General features: G+C 41.1%; 1 protein-coding gene across 1 annotated transcript; it reads left to right on the top strand.

Moving 5' to 3' along the window:
* The first annotated feature begins 3376 nt into the window (after positions 1–3376).
* Positions 3377–6453, top strand: LOC112903112. The gene is made up of 2 exons (XM_025972327.1): positions 3377–3836; positions 5081–6453. The coding sequence occupies exons 1-2, from the start codon at positions 3475–3477 to the stop codon at positions 6162–6164; spliced, it is 1446 nt and encodes a 481-aa protein (XP_025828112.1). The 5' UTR covers positions 3377–3474; the 3' UTR covers positions 6165–6453.
* The last annotated feature ends 9398 nt before the right edge of the window (positions 6454–15851 follow it).

The following is a 15851-nucleotide window of genomic DNA, read 5'->3' as shown; positions in this document are numbered from 1 at the left end:
CCGAGATCAGTAACTCGAAGGTTCAAGCAACACGAGGTTTAGATAGGTTCGGACCGTGAGTAGCGTAATATCCTACGTCCTGTGTGGTGATTTGTACTGTTTGTGATTGGTTATATTTTGGAGGGGGTCTCTACCCGCCCTTATATACTCTGAGGGATAGGGTTACAGATATTCTAGTCTGGTACGAGCTTTGGAGTCCTAGTCTGGCCGTACAACAAATACTTTCATTCTGTACCAACTAGTCCTACTCATATTCGAGTATATTACAACAGATATAAGGTACGAGATATGCCTCCATGCCTTATCCTAAAATCATCTATGCTATGTAAGCAGTCCCGTAGTCCTGGATCTGACAAGCCCCCGAGCCCTTCGTAACCAAGTAGTGCAGGATTCCGAGTGCTTCTCGAGTCATCTTTGAGTTCTTCAGAACTTTGTTTCAAATATGTCTTCTCGAGTACCTTTCAGGCTGCTTCGAAACTATGAGGTGCTCTTTGCTCCGAATAACTTTAAGTCTTCAAAAATAATCTTCTTTATAGGGTGCGATGAAAATCGCACTCCATATGGACTAATCCCTGAGCCTTGGGTTGAATTGAAGAATTAGGTTGAGACTCAAATTAGTCTTGAATCTTTTTTATTTGTCTTCCAAAAAAATTGAGAAACAAGTCAATAATGACACGTGTCCCGCAGCCCCCGAGCCTTTTTAATCCAAATTCATAATTTGGATAAAAGGATCCCAAGAACGTGACTAAATTTAAGGAACTAATATGCCTTGATTTGATGGCAATTATCAATGTTTGGATTTAAAATTCGAATAGGCCCTCCTTTTGGGATAAATCCTTGAAAAAATAGCTAATCAGACCAATCAACCCAAAAGTTACCCTAACCAATCAATCCCACTGTAGCGGAACCCGCAGTCACTTAGGGTGTTTTACCCCTTCAGTCACTTGCCCTTTCGTCTTCCATTGTTTGCCTCTGCTCCGCAAGAACCTAAGTGCCGCCGCCGCCCTTTTTAGATCTGCTAGCTTCCTTCCTCCCTAGAAATCAGTACTCATTTTCCTTGATCCACACCAATGCGCGCTAGTCCACCTCCATTCCCGAGCCCCTGAGCGTATGCGCGTGAAGCAGCTCATGACTTTTCGCCCGGAGATGGGGAAGAAAGCATCTGCAGGGAGAACCGGTAGGAAGAGGAAGTCTCGGGAGGACAAGGAGACACAATCTCCTCCAGCCAAGGTCATGAAGATGGATGCGGGCACCGATGAAGTCTGGAGATCGTCCAAGTGCGGTGAGAGGGATCTCCTTCTACTTGTCGCAGTGGGGCTCCTCTAGGAAAGAAGCATGGTGGAGTGGCGTCCCGCCGGCACAGATGAGTCTCGCTTTGAACTCACCAATGAATCTGTACTTTTTACTCATTTCATTGAGTGGGGATTGGCCCTCCCTCCTTCTGATTTCTTCCAAGGCCTCCTCCATTTTTACAAATTACATCTCTTCCACCTAAATCCCAATTCCATTGTCCACATTTCCATCTTTATCCATCTCTGCGAAGCTTTTCTGGGCATCCAGCCCCATTTCAATCTTTTCCACTATCTTTTCTATCTGAAGCCGTAGCTCAGGGCTCAAAACCCCAAACTAGTCGGTGGAGCTAGATTCCAGCTTCCCAAAACATTGATGAGAACTATTTGGAGTGCTCTACTCCGAGTAGTTTGTCGGGGTGGCATTCCATGTGGTTCTACGTAGGGAACCACAAGCCTAGACTACTCGAGAGGGTGAATGTCCCCGCCCCCCCTCCCCCCAGTATGAAGAATTCTGGAACGAGGAACCTCCAGCAGCCGACCTCACCGACATCCCGAAGCTGATAACCAAGATCAAGGATCTGAAGGCTAAGGGAGTCACCTGGGCGTTAGTTGCCTACTCCTTCTTCAAATGCCGCATCCAACTGCCCCAAAAGAGGGTCATGTATGGGTACAAGTACCGCAGTACCTCTGACCCATCTCGGATGACTAGGGATGTGCCCTCGACTGAGAAGATTATGAGGCAGGTGCAGCATGTTCTTACAGATGTCAATCGCCGCCCTACATCCCCAAGCTCTACAACGCCGAGAACAAACTGGAGGTGGTAATTCCCTGTATCTGTAGTCTTGTTGAGTACTTTTTCATGCAGCGTGGTTGACTTGATCTCACTTCCTTTTCTGATGTTGATGTAGGCGGAGCTTGCTCTTCAGTACATCTCCAGGCCACCCCTCCCAGAAGATGATGCACCGGCAGCCGAGGATGAAGACAACCAGACCTTGGCCGCCCAGATGCAGTCACTTTAGCGATTAATTTGTGGAGTCGGCTTATACCAACCACAATGCGCTCGTGGGCCCTAAATCCTTGCTGGCGTCCGGCCTCGATGGTCAGGCAGGTGGAGCGTCCACAGGACAGAATCCTTGCATTGCAGCATGTGTACTTTATTTCTTATTTGATTTTTGGGGGCTCTCGCTGAACCCAGCCCTACAAATCCCAATTTGTAGAACCAGTAGCTTTGCGACGGTTGCTATTGTCAGTCCTACGTACACATCGTTTTTACGCGGCAGTAAAAAGTGTTTCCGGCGTAGTGTGATACTTGACTACTTTCGTAACTCTTTCGTACTCACTACCCCGTGGGTTCTCATGTCCATATTTTAAGCCAACCAGCGCGAGGAGTTCATGTGTTGGAACTGCTTTGAGATAAGCAAAGTTTTTAGGGTCTAGGACCTTAGGTTGTTGAAAAATAATCATGTGCGTGTGTGTGTGAATGATGAAAGCCAACACATGAATAAGTCACCCCCCCCCCCCCCCCCGAATTTACAGTATAGATTCCTATCGCCCAACATTAAGAATTATCATCGTAGATATTTTCCTGATGAAAAATATTTACACAGATAGTCGTTATAGCCATCAGTAGCGATGGTCTGTCCCAATCAACATGTGGAGCACATTGTTCAGACTCTGATTTTCGTGGACTTGAGGATTTTGGAGATACAATGCATTTCGGCAAGCTAAAAATTGACATGTGGAGCACACGGAACCAAGGATCTATCAGGTTCAGGTTGTGCATTCTTGGCAGGGATAGGCAGCTGCCCTCTTTTGTTTGTGTGTGTGTGTAGGTTGCATATTCAGCTGAATGTCCCTTCTCGCAAAATCCAAGAATACATGGTCCAACAAACTAACCTTCTCTGTACACGTGAACTGTGTGCATCTTTCCTTCCCTTCCGAGTCACCTCACAGCAGCACCCACACACATTCAGATGTACGGTTACAGATAGATAAAAAAATCAACCAATTCCTCCCACGTGATTTGAAACGCATGTTTCCATGGATCTTTCCATATCCTCATCGATTGGTCAGGCCATCTGTCTATAAATTGACGCCAAGATAGATCAAGTGCAAATCAGAAACACCAAGAACTTAACACAATACATACCATACGCAGTACAAAAGAAAAATCAAGTAGAAGATGAGCAACAGCATAATGTTGTCATCACTGTCCACCTGTGCCGCTTTCCGGTCCAAAAGCAACTGCAAGTACCTGCGCTCCTGTGCCGACCATGGCAAGGGGGCCGATGGTCAGCTCCTTCAGCTGGCTGGCGACGATGCTGAGAACCCGCTCACGAGGTTCTTCGTTGAGACTTCGTCCAAGCACGATGGGCTCGTTCATATCAGGTGCGGCTACAATAACAAGTACTGGGTCGCTGAGAAGCGGCACGGTGATGAATGGTGGATCGCCAGCAGTGCTGACAAGCCTGAGGAGGACCTGTCCCAGGAGTCATGCACACTGTTCCAGCTCAAACCTGTCAAGGAAGATCCTAAGACCGTCAGGTTATTTCTTTTTCCCACAATATTACATTCTGTTGACAGTATTGGTAATGTAAGTTATAATAAACAGATAGATGCAAATTTATGGTGGGAAATACCAAGGTGGTACTTGGTTGATTAGAATAAACACTCACTGGTACTCAAAACATCACGTGGACGTACTCAACTAACATGAGAACACAAATAAGACAGATTCTAGAGCAGACATCACCAGAGGACATAGAGAAAATATCTATCTATGGAGATAAAACACTGAGAAATGACACTGCTCATAAATCCAACTCGTAGTTACACAATGATCCTCTATAACTTCACCTGATGGCAAACATAACGAGAGTAATTCTTTCATCGTTTACCAGTATAGAAACAAGGAAGGAAGGCATTTGACGGTAAATGACTAGGCATCCCAGTGCCATGTGGCTATATTACTTACTGACATGCTTTTCTGATAATCAATCCGAACCTTCCATTTTGAACCTTTTACGTATAGCCCTGTGCTATCAGTTAACTGCAAAGAGATAACTTTTACCTTTTATATTTTTTATGTATAAACTGCGCATACATGTTTTATTCAAATGGGATTAGTTGTGCCAAACGTCCTTTGAATTTTAATGGGCACATGAGAAGTCAAAGTTTAAAGGTAATAATTTAAACTCAACACAGTGATGCGGAATTAAATGAATGTGTGCAACAAAACTTGTATACACCAAATTTGTGGACTATATTTTTGCATCTATAAAAGAAATGTAATTTTTATAAATAATGTTTGTAGCAATATTATATTGGACATGAGTGGAATAGGTTTACTCTAAGTGGCCTGCATGCTTAATAAACAAATTTTAGAATTGATGTTGTTTCCTTGGTGGTTCCAGCTACTGACAGCAATGTGCATGAGTATATGATTCTTCGTATTCCATTGGGTTTTAACTTTTTTTTAATTGGTAAATATTTTCACAACTAGAGAAGTGTTGCTCGATCAAGATATCAACGATATCATCATTCACGAAACTAAGAACTTTTGCAAACATTAATAGGTTATTGACATAAAACTTCACTGTCCTAAAGCCGCGACTAAGCATGAGAATAAATCCATATTCCAATGACATTTTAATTAAAGGAAAATACTGGTTTTACTTCCAAATGAAGACAAGGTTACTGTGATTTTGCAGTATGCTCTCCCTCGTTTTTCTGGTTGACCTTGTTGTGAAATCTTTGCAACTAACTACTGAGTATTGTATATGTGACAGGTTTTATCATGCTCGGCTTGGGAAATGTTTTGGCATTCTCTCCGATTCTAAAGGGGAAAATGAGGCCTATGAAGCCCTTTTGCACGCCGTTGATGAAGAGCAATCAGAACAATTTGTGCTTGAGTTGTTCCAATACTTGTTGCCTAAATATGTATGTTTCAAGGGAGATAATGGCAAGTACCTGACTGCACAATCACTACACAACAGCCCATTTCTAGTATTTGAATCCGAGGATATTAAAGATCCAACTGTGATGCACACTACCACGCCCAATAGAGATGGCACCATGAGGATAAAATCTGACCATTTCGACCGGTTCTGGAGGAACTCTGTCAGCACCAACTTAGGGCCCTGGATACTTGCAGACTCTAGTGATACCAACAACGATGACCCAAACACATTATTCCAAGCGTGGTATACTGGCGGAGCATTTAGGCTTCTCAACCTGGGAAGCAATCAGTATTGCAAGAGGCTCACAATGTCAAACTTGGAGCACGGCCTTTCTGCTACGGGGACCAGGCTTGAGCCGTGGTCTAGGTTGCAGATTGAAGAGCCAGTGCTGTCCCGGAAGATTACTGCCTTTCTAAGGTCAGAGAACGCCGTAATCTTTGGTGAGAAACTCCTAATTCTTGCCACTGCGTCAGTCACTAACAATACCTCCTCAGTCATGCCTCGCGTGAAGCTCACCTTGGATTACACTTTGGTGGAGATGAAGGGATGGCACTCCAAGGTGCACTTCAAGTCTCCAGTTCCAACCCTGATCACCTCTGAAAATGTGTACATGCAGTATGGCTTCATTGCAGTGTCACCGATGTTCTTCAATGGGCTCATCAGCTGGGGAGCAAGCAATGTGAAGAGCTCCAAGGTGACTGAAGAGCGCTTCATTGATGTTCCGCCAATGACCAAGGTAACAATAACCTGCAAGGGAGTAATGAGCAACTACGAATTGCCCTTTTCGTACCGGCAGACCGACGAACTAGTAGATGGAGAGATGGTCACCCTTCAGTATGATGACGGCCTCTACACTGGTCGGAATGTCCACAGCATCATCTACGATACGAAAGAAGAAAAGATTGATCAGTAATGCATATTTGCAATTCGATCTATCTATAAATCTATGTATGTATCTAATCAATAAGAGCCACCATGGATAGACGTAAGATGAATAAGGCTTAATTGCCAAAGGGTCAGAATTCTATATATAGTGCATATTTTGTTTGTTTCCTGTTCTGCACTCTCCGTTTTTAAACCTATTTGATCAGTTGACAGAGTTGTCTGAATCCTTTTATGCATTCTTACTGCTGGTAAAAATTGAAATAAACAATATGTGTATCAGTTTTCTGAATGAACCTTTATTAGGGTTCTCTGGTTTAGTATTAATAGTTTCCGTTCGTAATTGTGTTAAACACTCAGTTTTTCCATTGAATTATAACATATTCATTTATTTTTTGCACATGAAGTTTCTGTTGCAGGAGTATAATCAATTTATGCCTTTGTTCACTAAGGCTCTCAAAATACCACAGATGCTACTACAAAGTCTCTGGTACCTCAATTTTTGACAATATCATATATATTACAATAAAGTAGAAACTTAAAGGTACCATTTGGCTTCAATTGAAGGTTACCTAGGTACATAGACCTTGGTTCTCGTTATTGGGGAAATGGGTCGAGGGTTAGGAAAGGGGAAGTGTGTTAGTGGTATTTTTTTAGTCACAAAATTAATACGAGATTAGTTCTGCAAGCACACATAATATCTGTTGTAGCATTTTATCCGGGAGTATTACATAGTATCGCATTTATATTTCCATGGGAAAACACTACTAGCTAAGGCAATTGGTATAAGTAAATCCTAAGAAATTATCAAGATTTAGTGAACAACGACTTAGTGGGGGTAAGGATAAGTTAAGCAAGATAACACTGACACACAAGGATATCTTATATAGATAGATAAGTGAGTAGCCTATGTAGTGGAGAACAGTGAGATGAGATAGATTCTTGAATACTTCCTATTCCTATGTACTTGAGTAGCATGGACTGAAGGAAATCCAGACAGGGATGAGAAGGGGAGCCACCAAGTCAGTCCTAAGTCCTACAACACCAACTGCTCTCATGTGTGGTGGAATATGTAGTCCAAACATGATTGTCACCACCTGCTGGCTATAACTATTATTCATGGGGTTCAATGCAAATTAAGGTAAGTGAAAACTCTAGGCACCATGCCTAAAGGTGTAACCTAATACTCCTGTTGGATCTTAGCAGAAGAGAATCTTATCTAACAGGCCCCAAGAACTAAAACCTGAGATATAAATCGAGAAACTTGCATGCAAAGGAACGACAACACCAGCTCTAGTGCCTAAGCTATAACAACTATAGTCTAAACTAAAAGTACTGCAACTAATGTAAGGTAAGTGCAATATGTAATTAACTCAAGATGGATGGAAGATAACTCTATATTGAATACTGAAAGTCTTACAGGAAGTAAAGGAAAAGATACAAGAGCTTAACAATAACATCAAAGATGACTTCGGAACCCAAGGCTAAGCTTGACTCAAGCCTAACTCCCAACTATGACTAGCCTAACTCAACTAATTGTAGAAAATGAAGTAGAGAGCTTCTCTTGGTGTGTGTTGATCCGCGGTGCAAATGACCCTATTTATAATGTTGAGGAAGCTTGGAGTGAGCTGATGGTGGTTGGAGTGCACCCGAGTATGGACGAACTAGGGGGGTTCAGTAGAACCTCTGATTCACCTACTTCAACATTCGATGGTCTTGATCATCTCCTGGCATTGGTAACTCCCTGTCCGAGGCGGTTGAGTGCCCATAGGAGCCAAGGGGAGTTCGGCTGAACCACTACAAAATTTGAAAAAAAATAATGATCCTGCTCTTTTCTATATTTGTTCACTACTCATTGAAAGTGAATTTTTGATAGATGGTAGACAAACTTTTTTCTATAAGAGACTTGTTTCTAGTCCAGCAGACATACTCCTCTATTCGTCTGTTCATTTCTTTTTACCGTGTGTGTGACCCTTTCTTTGGCTTAGGGAATATAGGGTTAGGGTTGGGATGCATAGTTGGTGGAGGCCCAATGCATCAAGAGAGTGATCCTAGAACCCTAAACCCTAAATATTACAACCAAAGATCGGTTTTTGGTAACCCTAAATCTTGTGATATCTTAAGCATGCATGAGAATCATCATGCCTTTGTCTAAAGGATGTTAAATGGGATAATCTGAGCACATTATCACCACTATAAAAGTGTTCACGGAATCGTGCTCTAATCAGGACCATGTAAAAGTAGAATTGGAAGGTAATGCTGAAAAGCATAAAAAAGTTGTACCAAGTAATGAAAAGGGATACTTTTGCTTGGGCTAACATTTAATTTGTATATGATTTGATCGCAACCTTATGTGCTAGCCCCATCACTTTAGACTTGTTAATCAATTGATCCCGCAAATTGTCTAATACTTTATTGGGCTGTGGTGCTACGAACTGTTGAGACAATTTCTCCCCCCAATAACATGACGAAAGACCATACGTTACGTTTCGGTTAGTGGACGTGTGCAAATTATTATCACTTTGGCTAAAACTGGACATAGAATCCCCTGGAAGGGATAGGTACATAGGATATGTATGAATAGTTTTGTGTCATCTCTGCAACTCGTGATTTTCGTGAGAGATCCAAATCCAAGTTGGTGAAACGATCATGATTTGACAAACTATTATTAGTAGTGTGGCAAAGGAATATTGCTAACCACAGGATCAGATTTAGAATTCGGTGATGAAAGAACATAATGGGCCAAAAATTGATTCCGACCTTCAATTTCTTCTGCATCTGGTTCAGTCTGACCTATTGCTTTCTTAGAACAAGCATAATGATCATCTAAGAACTTGATATTATTTTGCATATGAACATCAACCAGAGAACCAACAATATTCTGTAGTAGCTCATTAATTTCAGGACAAACAACTAGTTTTTTTGGAGGTGAAGCACTTTTACTCAGATTATCTTGTACCTGAAATGGCCGTGGAGGCTAGATATATTCTTCTTTCTTAAACACATGCTGCCACATCTTTCCCAAACACGCAGCCTCTTCTTCGCTTTCTTCTATAACCTTTATTCGCTTCATGGGACATCGGCAAAAATCCCTCTGGCACATCACGTAGTAGGCTTTGATGGTGTTCTCATCAAATCAATCTTAGGAGTCTCTTGAATTTTTCATAACAACCAATTTCCCCATCCCCAACGAAGTTCTCAAATAGTTTGTTGGCACGAAAACAACCCACACCAAATACCAGCAAGGTCACTTGCAGCGCCTAGAGCCGCTCCTTGCAACTCCTCTCTGAACAAAAGCATTCAATTGTGAGCACGATGAAGGAAGAACAAAGGTTTAGGTTTTCAAAAAGTAGAGGAAAATAAAAGATAAAAGATAAAGGTAATTGTTTTTTTGATCGATTAGATGACCTCAGTTGGCCGTGGGGAGGTCTTGCCTCTAAGAAGTTCATCAACCTTTTGTGCAATAGTTTAGCAAAATACTCCATTACTGTTAATATAGACCTCATATCCTTTACTTGATAATAGATATATTCGGCCAATGAGAACACCGTTGGCTGATATTACAGCTCCATCGGCCAATTGTTTAGAATCCAAGCGTTGTAGCCCTCCAAAGCCTGTCATTAGTATTAGTTACCCAGACGCAATTGACTTCTTAATCATTGGCCATTGATGTTCACTGGCCCATGTATCATTTGTCTTCCGCCCATAATCATTAGCCGATGGCTTTTTAGAAACTGATTACTACTATTTCCATTATGTAATCAAATCAACATGCACCTGGTATAGCTTGTCGGTCTCTATAATGTATTTGAAGCTGATTTATTTCGAACTTGATCGATGATCATCAGCCTGATGAATTCATCGCCTATATTGCGCTTCCGAATCGACAACACCCAATACTTTGACTCGATACTTCTGATGTTCAATTAAATCTGTATCGGCAATTGAAATAATATTGCTTGGGTTGGTCCTTAGCCGCCATTGGAATTTATGAACATGTACCACCATGGAGCCGATAGATATACCAACTATCTCATAATAATCATTGGCACATCGTTCCTGAATGTCTGACATTAGGAAGCATGGCATATCTTCGTGCCCCACCGAGCATGCCAAAAATATGTTGACGCAAAAATTGAGCGGTGAACCACTGCGTTGACAACACACGAAAGGATTGGGAGATTTGCTTGACTCCGGTGCAGGTCCTGTATTTCGAATCGCGAGGTGTGCACGGGCATGCTAGTCAATTTGACTTGTAGTTGACAAGAAAAATGTAAAATACATGAGCCTTCGTGCTCATAGTTAGGCGTTCCTTGAATAAACACCACATGCAAATAGATATTGAATGTAATTATGTAGTGTAAATGACAAACAATCGTGGCACGTGCTACCGATTATGTCAACCGACAGGAAAATAAAGCATGATAAGTAAATAATTAGCCTTGAGGCCAATTCCAGCATCCTGATGAGCATGAGCGGCTCATCGATTGTCCAAACCAGATCCACACAATTGATAATAATAAAGCATGAAAGCTATCAGCTAGAAAGCCGATAAGAAATGGAGCGCCGTTGAGCTCTTGCTCCACTATGACTAAGACCATAAGCTGATGAAACTTAAATTAACGTTACAACTAGTATTTCTAGTTGAAACTACAGCGATGCGCTCTGTAATTGCAATCTAGAAATGATGGCGGCAAGATGTTAATCTAAACTTTACAAGCCGATGGATCTATCCACAATAGAACTTGATCCCAACAGTACTTGAGAGGTAACTGAGATTAAGATGTAACAGGCCATTAAATAATCTATCGTCTATTTCAACAAGATAAAAGCTAATTAAAGCAAACTAAATAGCTAGATGATAGATTAAAAGAATATCAGCCGATGCAAGCTTAATCAAGGCTAAGATAACTATGATTCTACCATATTAAGTAAGAGATCAAACGATGCAGTCTTATGAGATAGGATAAAACCGATAACTGGTGAATACACTAGATCAAGATAAAAGCAATGCGCCGTAAATCAGAGATCTAACGTATATGTTAACTTGTGAATAAAATAGATTAAGGAAGAACTGATGCACCGTCAACCTAAGATCTATGTTACTCGATAACTAGTAGGTAAATCTAGACAAAACCACAGCGATGCGTCCGGTAGTTAAAGCCTAGAATACCTAGTGACGGAAACTTGTAGCTTGCCGTAGATGGAAGTCGATGCAGCCCCGCTTGCTAGAAGACAACTCATCGAGAAGCTACATTACTTCTACTCCTAAGGTACGGTAATGGCGGGAATCCGAAAAGGTAAATTGTGTTGTATTGATTGAGAGATAAAAAATTACAATGACCGCCATCCCCTTATATTTACAGGGGCAGCTTTGGACCTCACACAGACTCAAACTTGCCTAAACCAACTATGACTTGACTACCTTAATTAATGCCTAAATAAAAAAAATATTAAGATATATGGACTATGAATTTCCTTGTGTAGAGTCCTTATCCATGAAGCTTCTTTGTCTAACCTGTCCATGAAGAAGCCATTCTGCTTACGTAATTAACTTGGACTTATCCTTCTCAGGCTGCAACTTACTCTTATTTTATTCCAATTACTTTGACATGCACGTGCTGGCCTTGCCCTTCCTTTATTTGTCCCACCTCCTTTATTAACAATAAAATAATTTGACCAGGATGCTAACTGTATCTGATTAACAAAGCTCTTCACGTGTGACCTCACGTATGTGCATGCTGCAAGTCTTCTTTACTTTAATTGCCCAAAGCCCGCGAGCTTTCTTTTCTCTTGCTTGTCCCATCTGATGAAGCTAAGCCAATATTTAAATAAACCTTCTGGACTCCGGCATGAGCATTAACTCCCAACGCTCTCTGGACAAGTCAAACTTATGAATCATCGGCATGCATGCCCGCTAGTCACATGTGATCCCTGCCGATGCACGCTAGTAGCCGATGATCTCCATATTTCAGATTACATCGGATTTACTGACAAAATCCGGTGTCAACAGAAGTCAAAAGTCTTACATATCTTGTACCAAATATAACTTTAGCTTGGATTATATAAAAGAAAAACTGGCCTGGACAGCTTAGGAAATCGGTCTATCTAGTTTCCTGTGGTGTGAATTTCCCGGCAACCACAACTCTCTCATGTGGATTCCAAATTAGACACTATATGTATATATGGATATCGATCCTGAAGAGCTAGACAATAGTAGAGTCCAATCCGTAATTCAACAATTTTCTCCAATCAGTTTGGCCAGTTGTTTTAAGCCATGCTACTTTTTTGCAATCAAAAGTGGTAAACATTTAACGCAGGAGTTTTGTTTGAAGGGGAATGGCAGGTGCTCTGCCTTTTCATTAAAGAAGAAACAACCACACCATTTCATGAAGTGGTTGTTTCTTCATTTTCCATAACGTGGTTTGCCGGATGTGTACCTACATTGCTGCACATCAACTACCATTGCCAGAGTAATGAGAGTCTGACTCTAATTTACTTAGCTAGTGCGCACCGTGACCTCTAAATTCTTTTGCTTTATGTGGAAATACTTGGCAAACACGCACCCCTATACACACTACAAACAATAGTCATTGTTAGATAGGCTTGGACTTGCACATGGCATCAGTCAAAATCATAATAAAAGCATCATTGCACAACAATGGTCCATCCGAGAAAATTGCAATTTTGGGAAACGTTGCGCTTCGCATATTTGCACGTCCTAATCCATGCAAGAGTGGAGAGCAAAAGGATCTTTTCGCAGCCCAAATACATGAAAAGAAAATTAAAAATGAGAGGAAATACATCTAGTGGCAGTATAATTAAGTTGTTAATATTTGGAGTCCTAATTTTACAATATCAACGTTAGTAATGGCAAATATGCGAAGCGCTACCTTTCGAGTCCCAAAATTGTAATTTTCTCCATCCATCCCATCTAGATTCATTTTTGTCATTGGATTACAATGTGACAGTGTCAATTTAGTGGTGTTCGTGACGAATCGTACGTCTTGTATGTGGATTAAAGTCAGACAAGACATGGTCTATTCATCCCATCAACTAAGACATGGTCTTCCTTTCATCACTACGCTAGCTGCCAGCACAGTCTAAGTCAATCGGAAATATCTCATCCGCTCTCAAGTACTTTGTATTGACTGCATTAATTATTTACAGGTATGTGCTATTCTCTTCACATTTCCAATTACAGTATCTCCATATTTGCATCTATCGAAGACATGAACATCAGCCTGAGTATGGGGGTTGCGCTTTGCGTGGTCCGATCAAAATTAACACCAAACCGACCTGATTAGTCAAGTATATGAACTGCATCTTTGGTCAAATGGAAGACCAATTAAATCCAAAATGGGGAAGACCGTAATGAAGAAAGTAAGAGCACAGTCACATCAATTAGCTGAAAAATATTGAACTTTGAAGCCTCATTTTATTGGGAGGATGCAGATCACGTCCTGACCTAGGTGTTTAATCTCTACTGATCTCCGATCTTTATCCATTAAGGTGAACACACGGGGCTATGTCACATGAGCATAAGTAAATACAACATCTATACATGCTAACCGAGAAAAGCATGCATATACTACTAGGCCGCATAGCATGAGGTCAAATTTAAAGATCGCAGAAATACTCTTGTATAGCATAACTATGTTAATATGTTGAGGGTGAAAGGTGAACTCTTACGTCATATATTGTTAACCATAAAGTATCTTTGACGATAGATCTAGTGGTACTCATTTTATTTTACTTAACTAATTTATTAAATAAATACCATTGGTCAAAGGTTTGGCAAAAAATGTCAACATATTATCCCAGTTTGCAGAAATACTACTAGGCCGCATAACTATGCTAATATGTTGAGGGTGAAAGGTGAACTCTTACGTCAAATATAGTTAACCATAAAGTATTTTTGACGATAGATCTAGTGGTACTCATTTTACTTTACTTAACCAATTGATTAAATAAATACTATTCGTCAAAGTTTTGGCAAAAAAGTCAATGGTGTCATCATATACTTAAGATCAGATGAACTAATAATTAAACTGACCAAGCACTACAACATTTGCCAATTTATCCGGGTACTAAATACTCCAGAGTAAGAACAATATGATACATGGAAACTGAAAGGTAGCAAAGGAGTTTACTCATGACATCCCAAAAGGATTACCAAATTGATTAGGACATTTCCAATCGTGAAATTGGCTTGCTAGTTATAAGGTTGCCAATCCCACCGGTAGACAAATAGAGATCATAATACACAACATCTCCAAATGGGGCTTGCTGGCTTTTTCTATAGTTAGGAATAAAAAAAATTAACACAATAAGAAGAGCATGAAAAAACATGGTGATTTGGGCCACATTGAGATGCACAAGCATCAACTTTCCATAACATTGTCAAAGCAAGCACGAGAAAAAGAAAAAGTTAAAGCAACACTATCACCCTTATGCTTGATTCGACAGTGCCCTATATTACTACAAAAACAATTTGTAGAAATGCTATTTTTTTCTAGGGGCGGATCAAAAGGTAACCCACTCCTACAAAAAGAGCGCAGTTACTATAGCATCTGACCCACCTCTGGAAATACATTTTTAGGAACGAGTGACGCCATCATCTGTCCCTAAAAATACCCGACAAAAGTTGCAGCCCACCCTTCTTCCTCCTCCCGACACTCATTGTTTGCTCAGGGGAGGTGCTGCCCCAAAATCCAAAAAAAAAGGGAGAGAATGTGTTATACTTGATTTCCTTCGAGTTGGGGTGGTAGGAGTTTAAGTTGATGCTAATCCCATGTCCTTTTTAAGCTTTTTGGATAGTTTTAAGGCTCAAACGTAGCTCTCTTTGCCTCTAGGTGTTGACTGTCCTTAAATGCAAAATCCAACCGTCAACTATACTCGGAAATAAAGAGGAACGACCCTACTTACTCACATATTTGTTATCACTAATCTAGTTCCACAATATATTGTATATTAAACCATTTCAAGGATTCAAGTTTGAATAAGAGCAAAATGAGCAAAGTACGCAGAAGAAAATACACAGAAGATCGCATCCTACATCACACCAATAAAGAAGAGCCCACATGTTAGAGCAAACCAGCCTACTTTTGCGGGAGTCACCTAGTACCAGGGCAAGGACCCACCTATCAGGTAGTCAAAGGAAGGCGGTGCCCGTTGTAACATCCCAGGTTTACACCTAGAATGTTATTATGTAAAAATGTGAATTTTCAAAAACTTTCTTGCGAGTGCCTTGGCTAGTTCCAAATAGTGGTATAAGTTCTCTCCATTTTGAAACAATACCAAATTTAACTCAACTTTATTTAAACCCGGAACTACTGAGATGTTGGTGTGATTATTTGAAGTCTTTTGGATTTGATTACAAATTATCTTGTTTGAGTTTGTTGAATGGATTTTCCTTGTATTGCTTCCAAATTTGCTTGGTTCAATTGAGTGGGATTTGAATTTGAATGGGCCATTCAAATTCAAATCCAAACACTATTCTCCTAAACCCCTTTGGACCCATAGCCAGAAACTGTCCCAGCTCGGGCAGCCTATGGCCCGCCCACGCAAGCACGGCCCAGCCCAGCACCCCCTCTCCTTTCCCCACGAAACGCACACGGCCCAGGCCACGGCCGGCCCAGCCAGACGCGCCCGTCACCGCGTCCCCTCGTCTTCCGCCCGGGGCAGCTGACAAGCGGGGCCCACTTGTCAGCTTTCC

The sequence above is a fragment of the Panicum hallii genome, chromosome 8 (assembly GCF_002211085.1).
Source record: "Panicum hallii strain FIL2 chromosome 8, PHallii_v3.1, whole genome shotgun sequence".
Lineage (NCBI taxonomy): Eukaryota > Viridiplantae > Streptophyta > Magnoliopsida > Poales > Poaceae > Panicum > Panicum hallii.
Note: the sequence above shows the minus strand (reverse complement) of the source record. Positions and strands in the feature narration are given on the sequence as shown.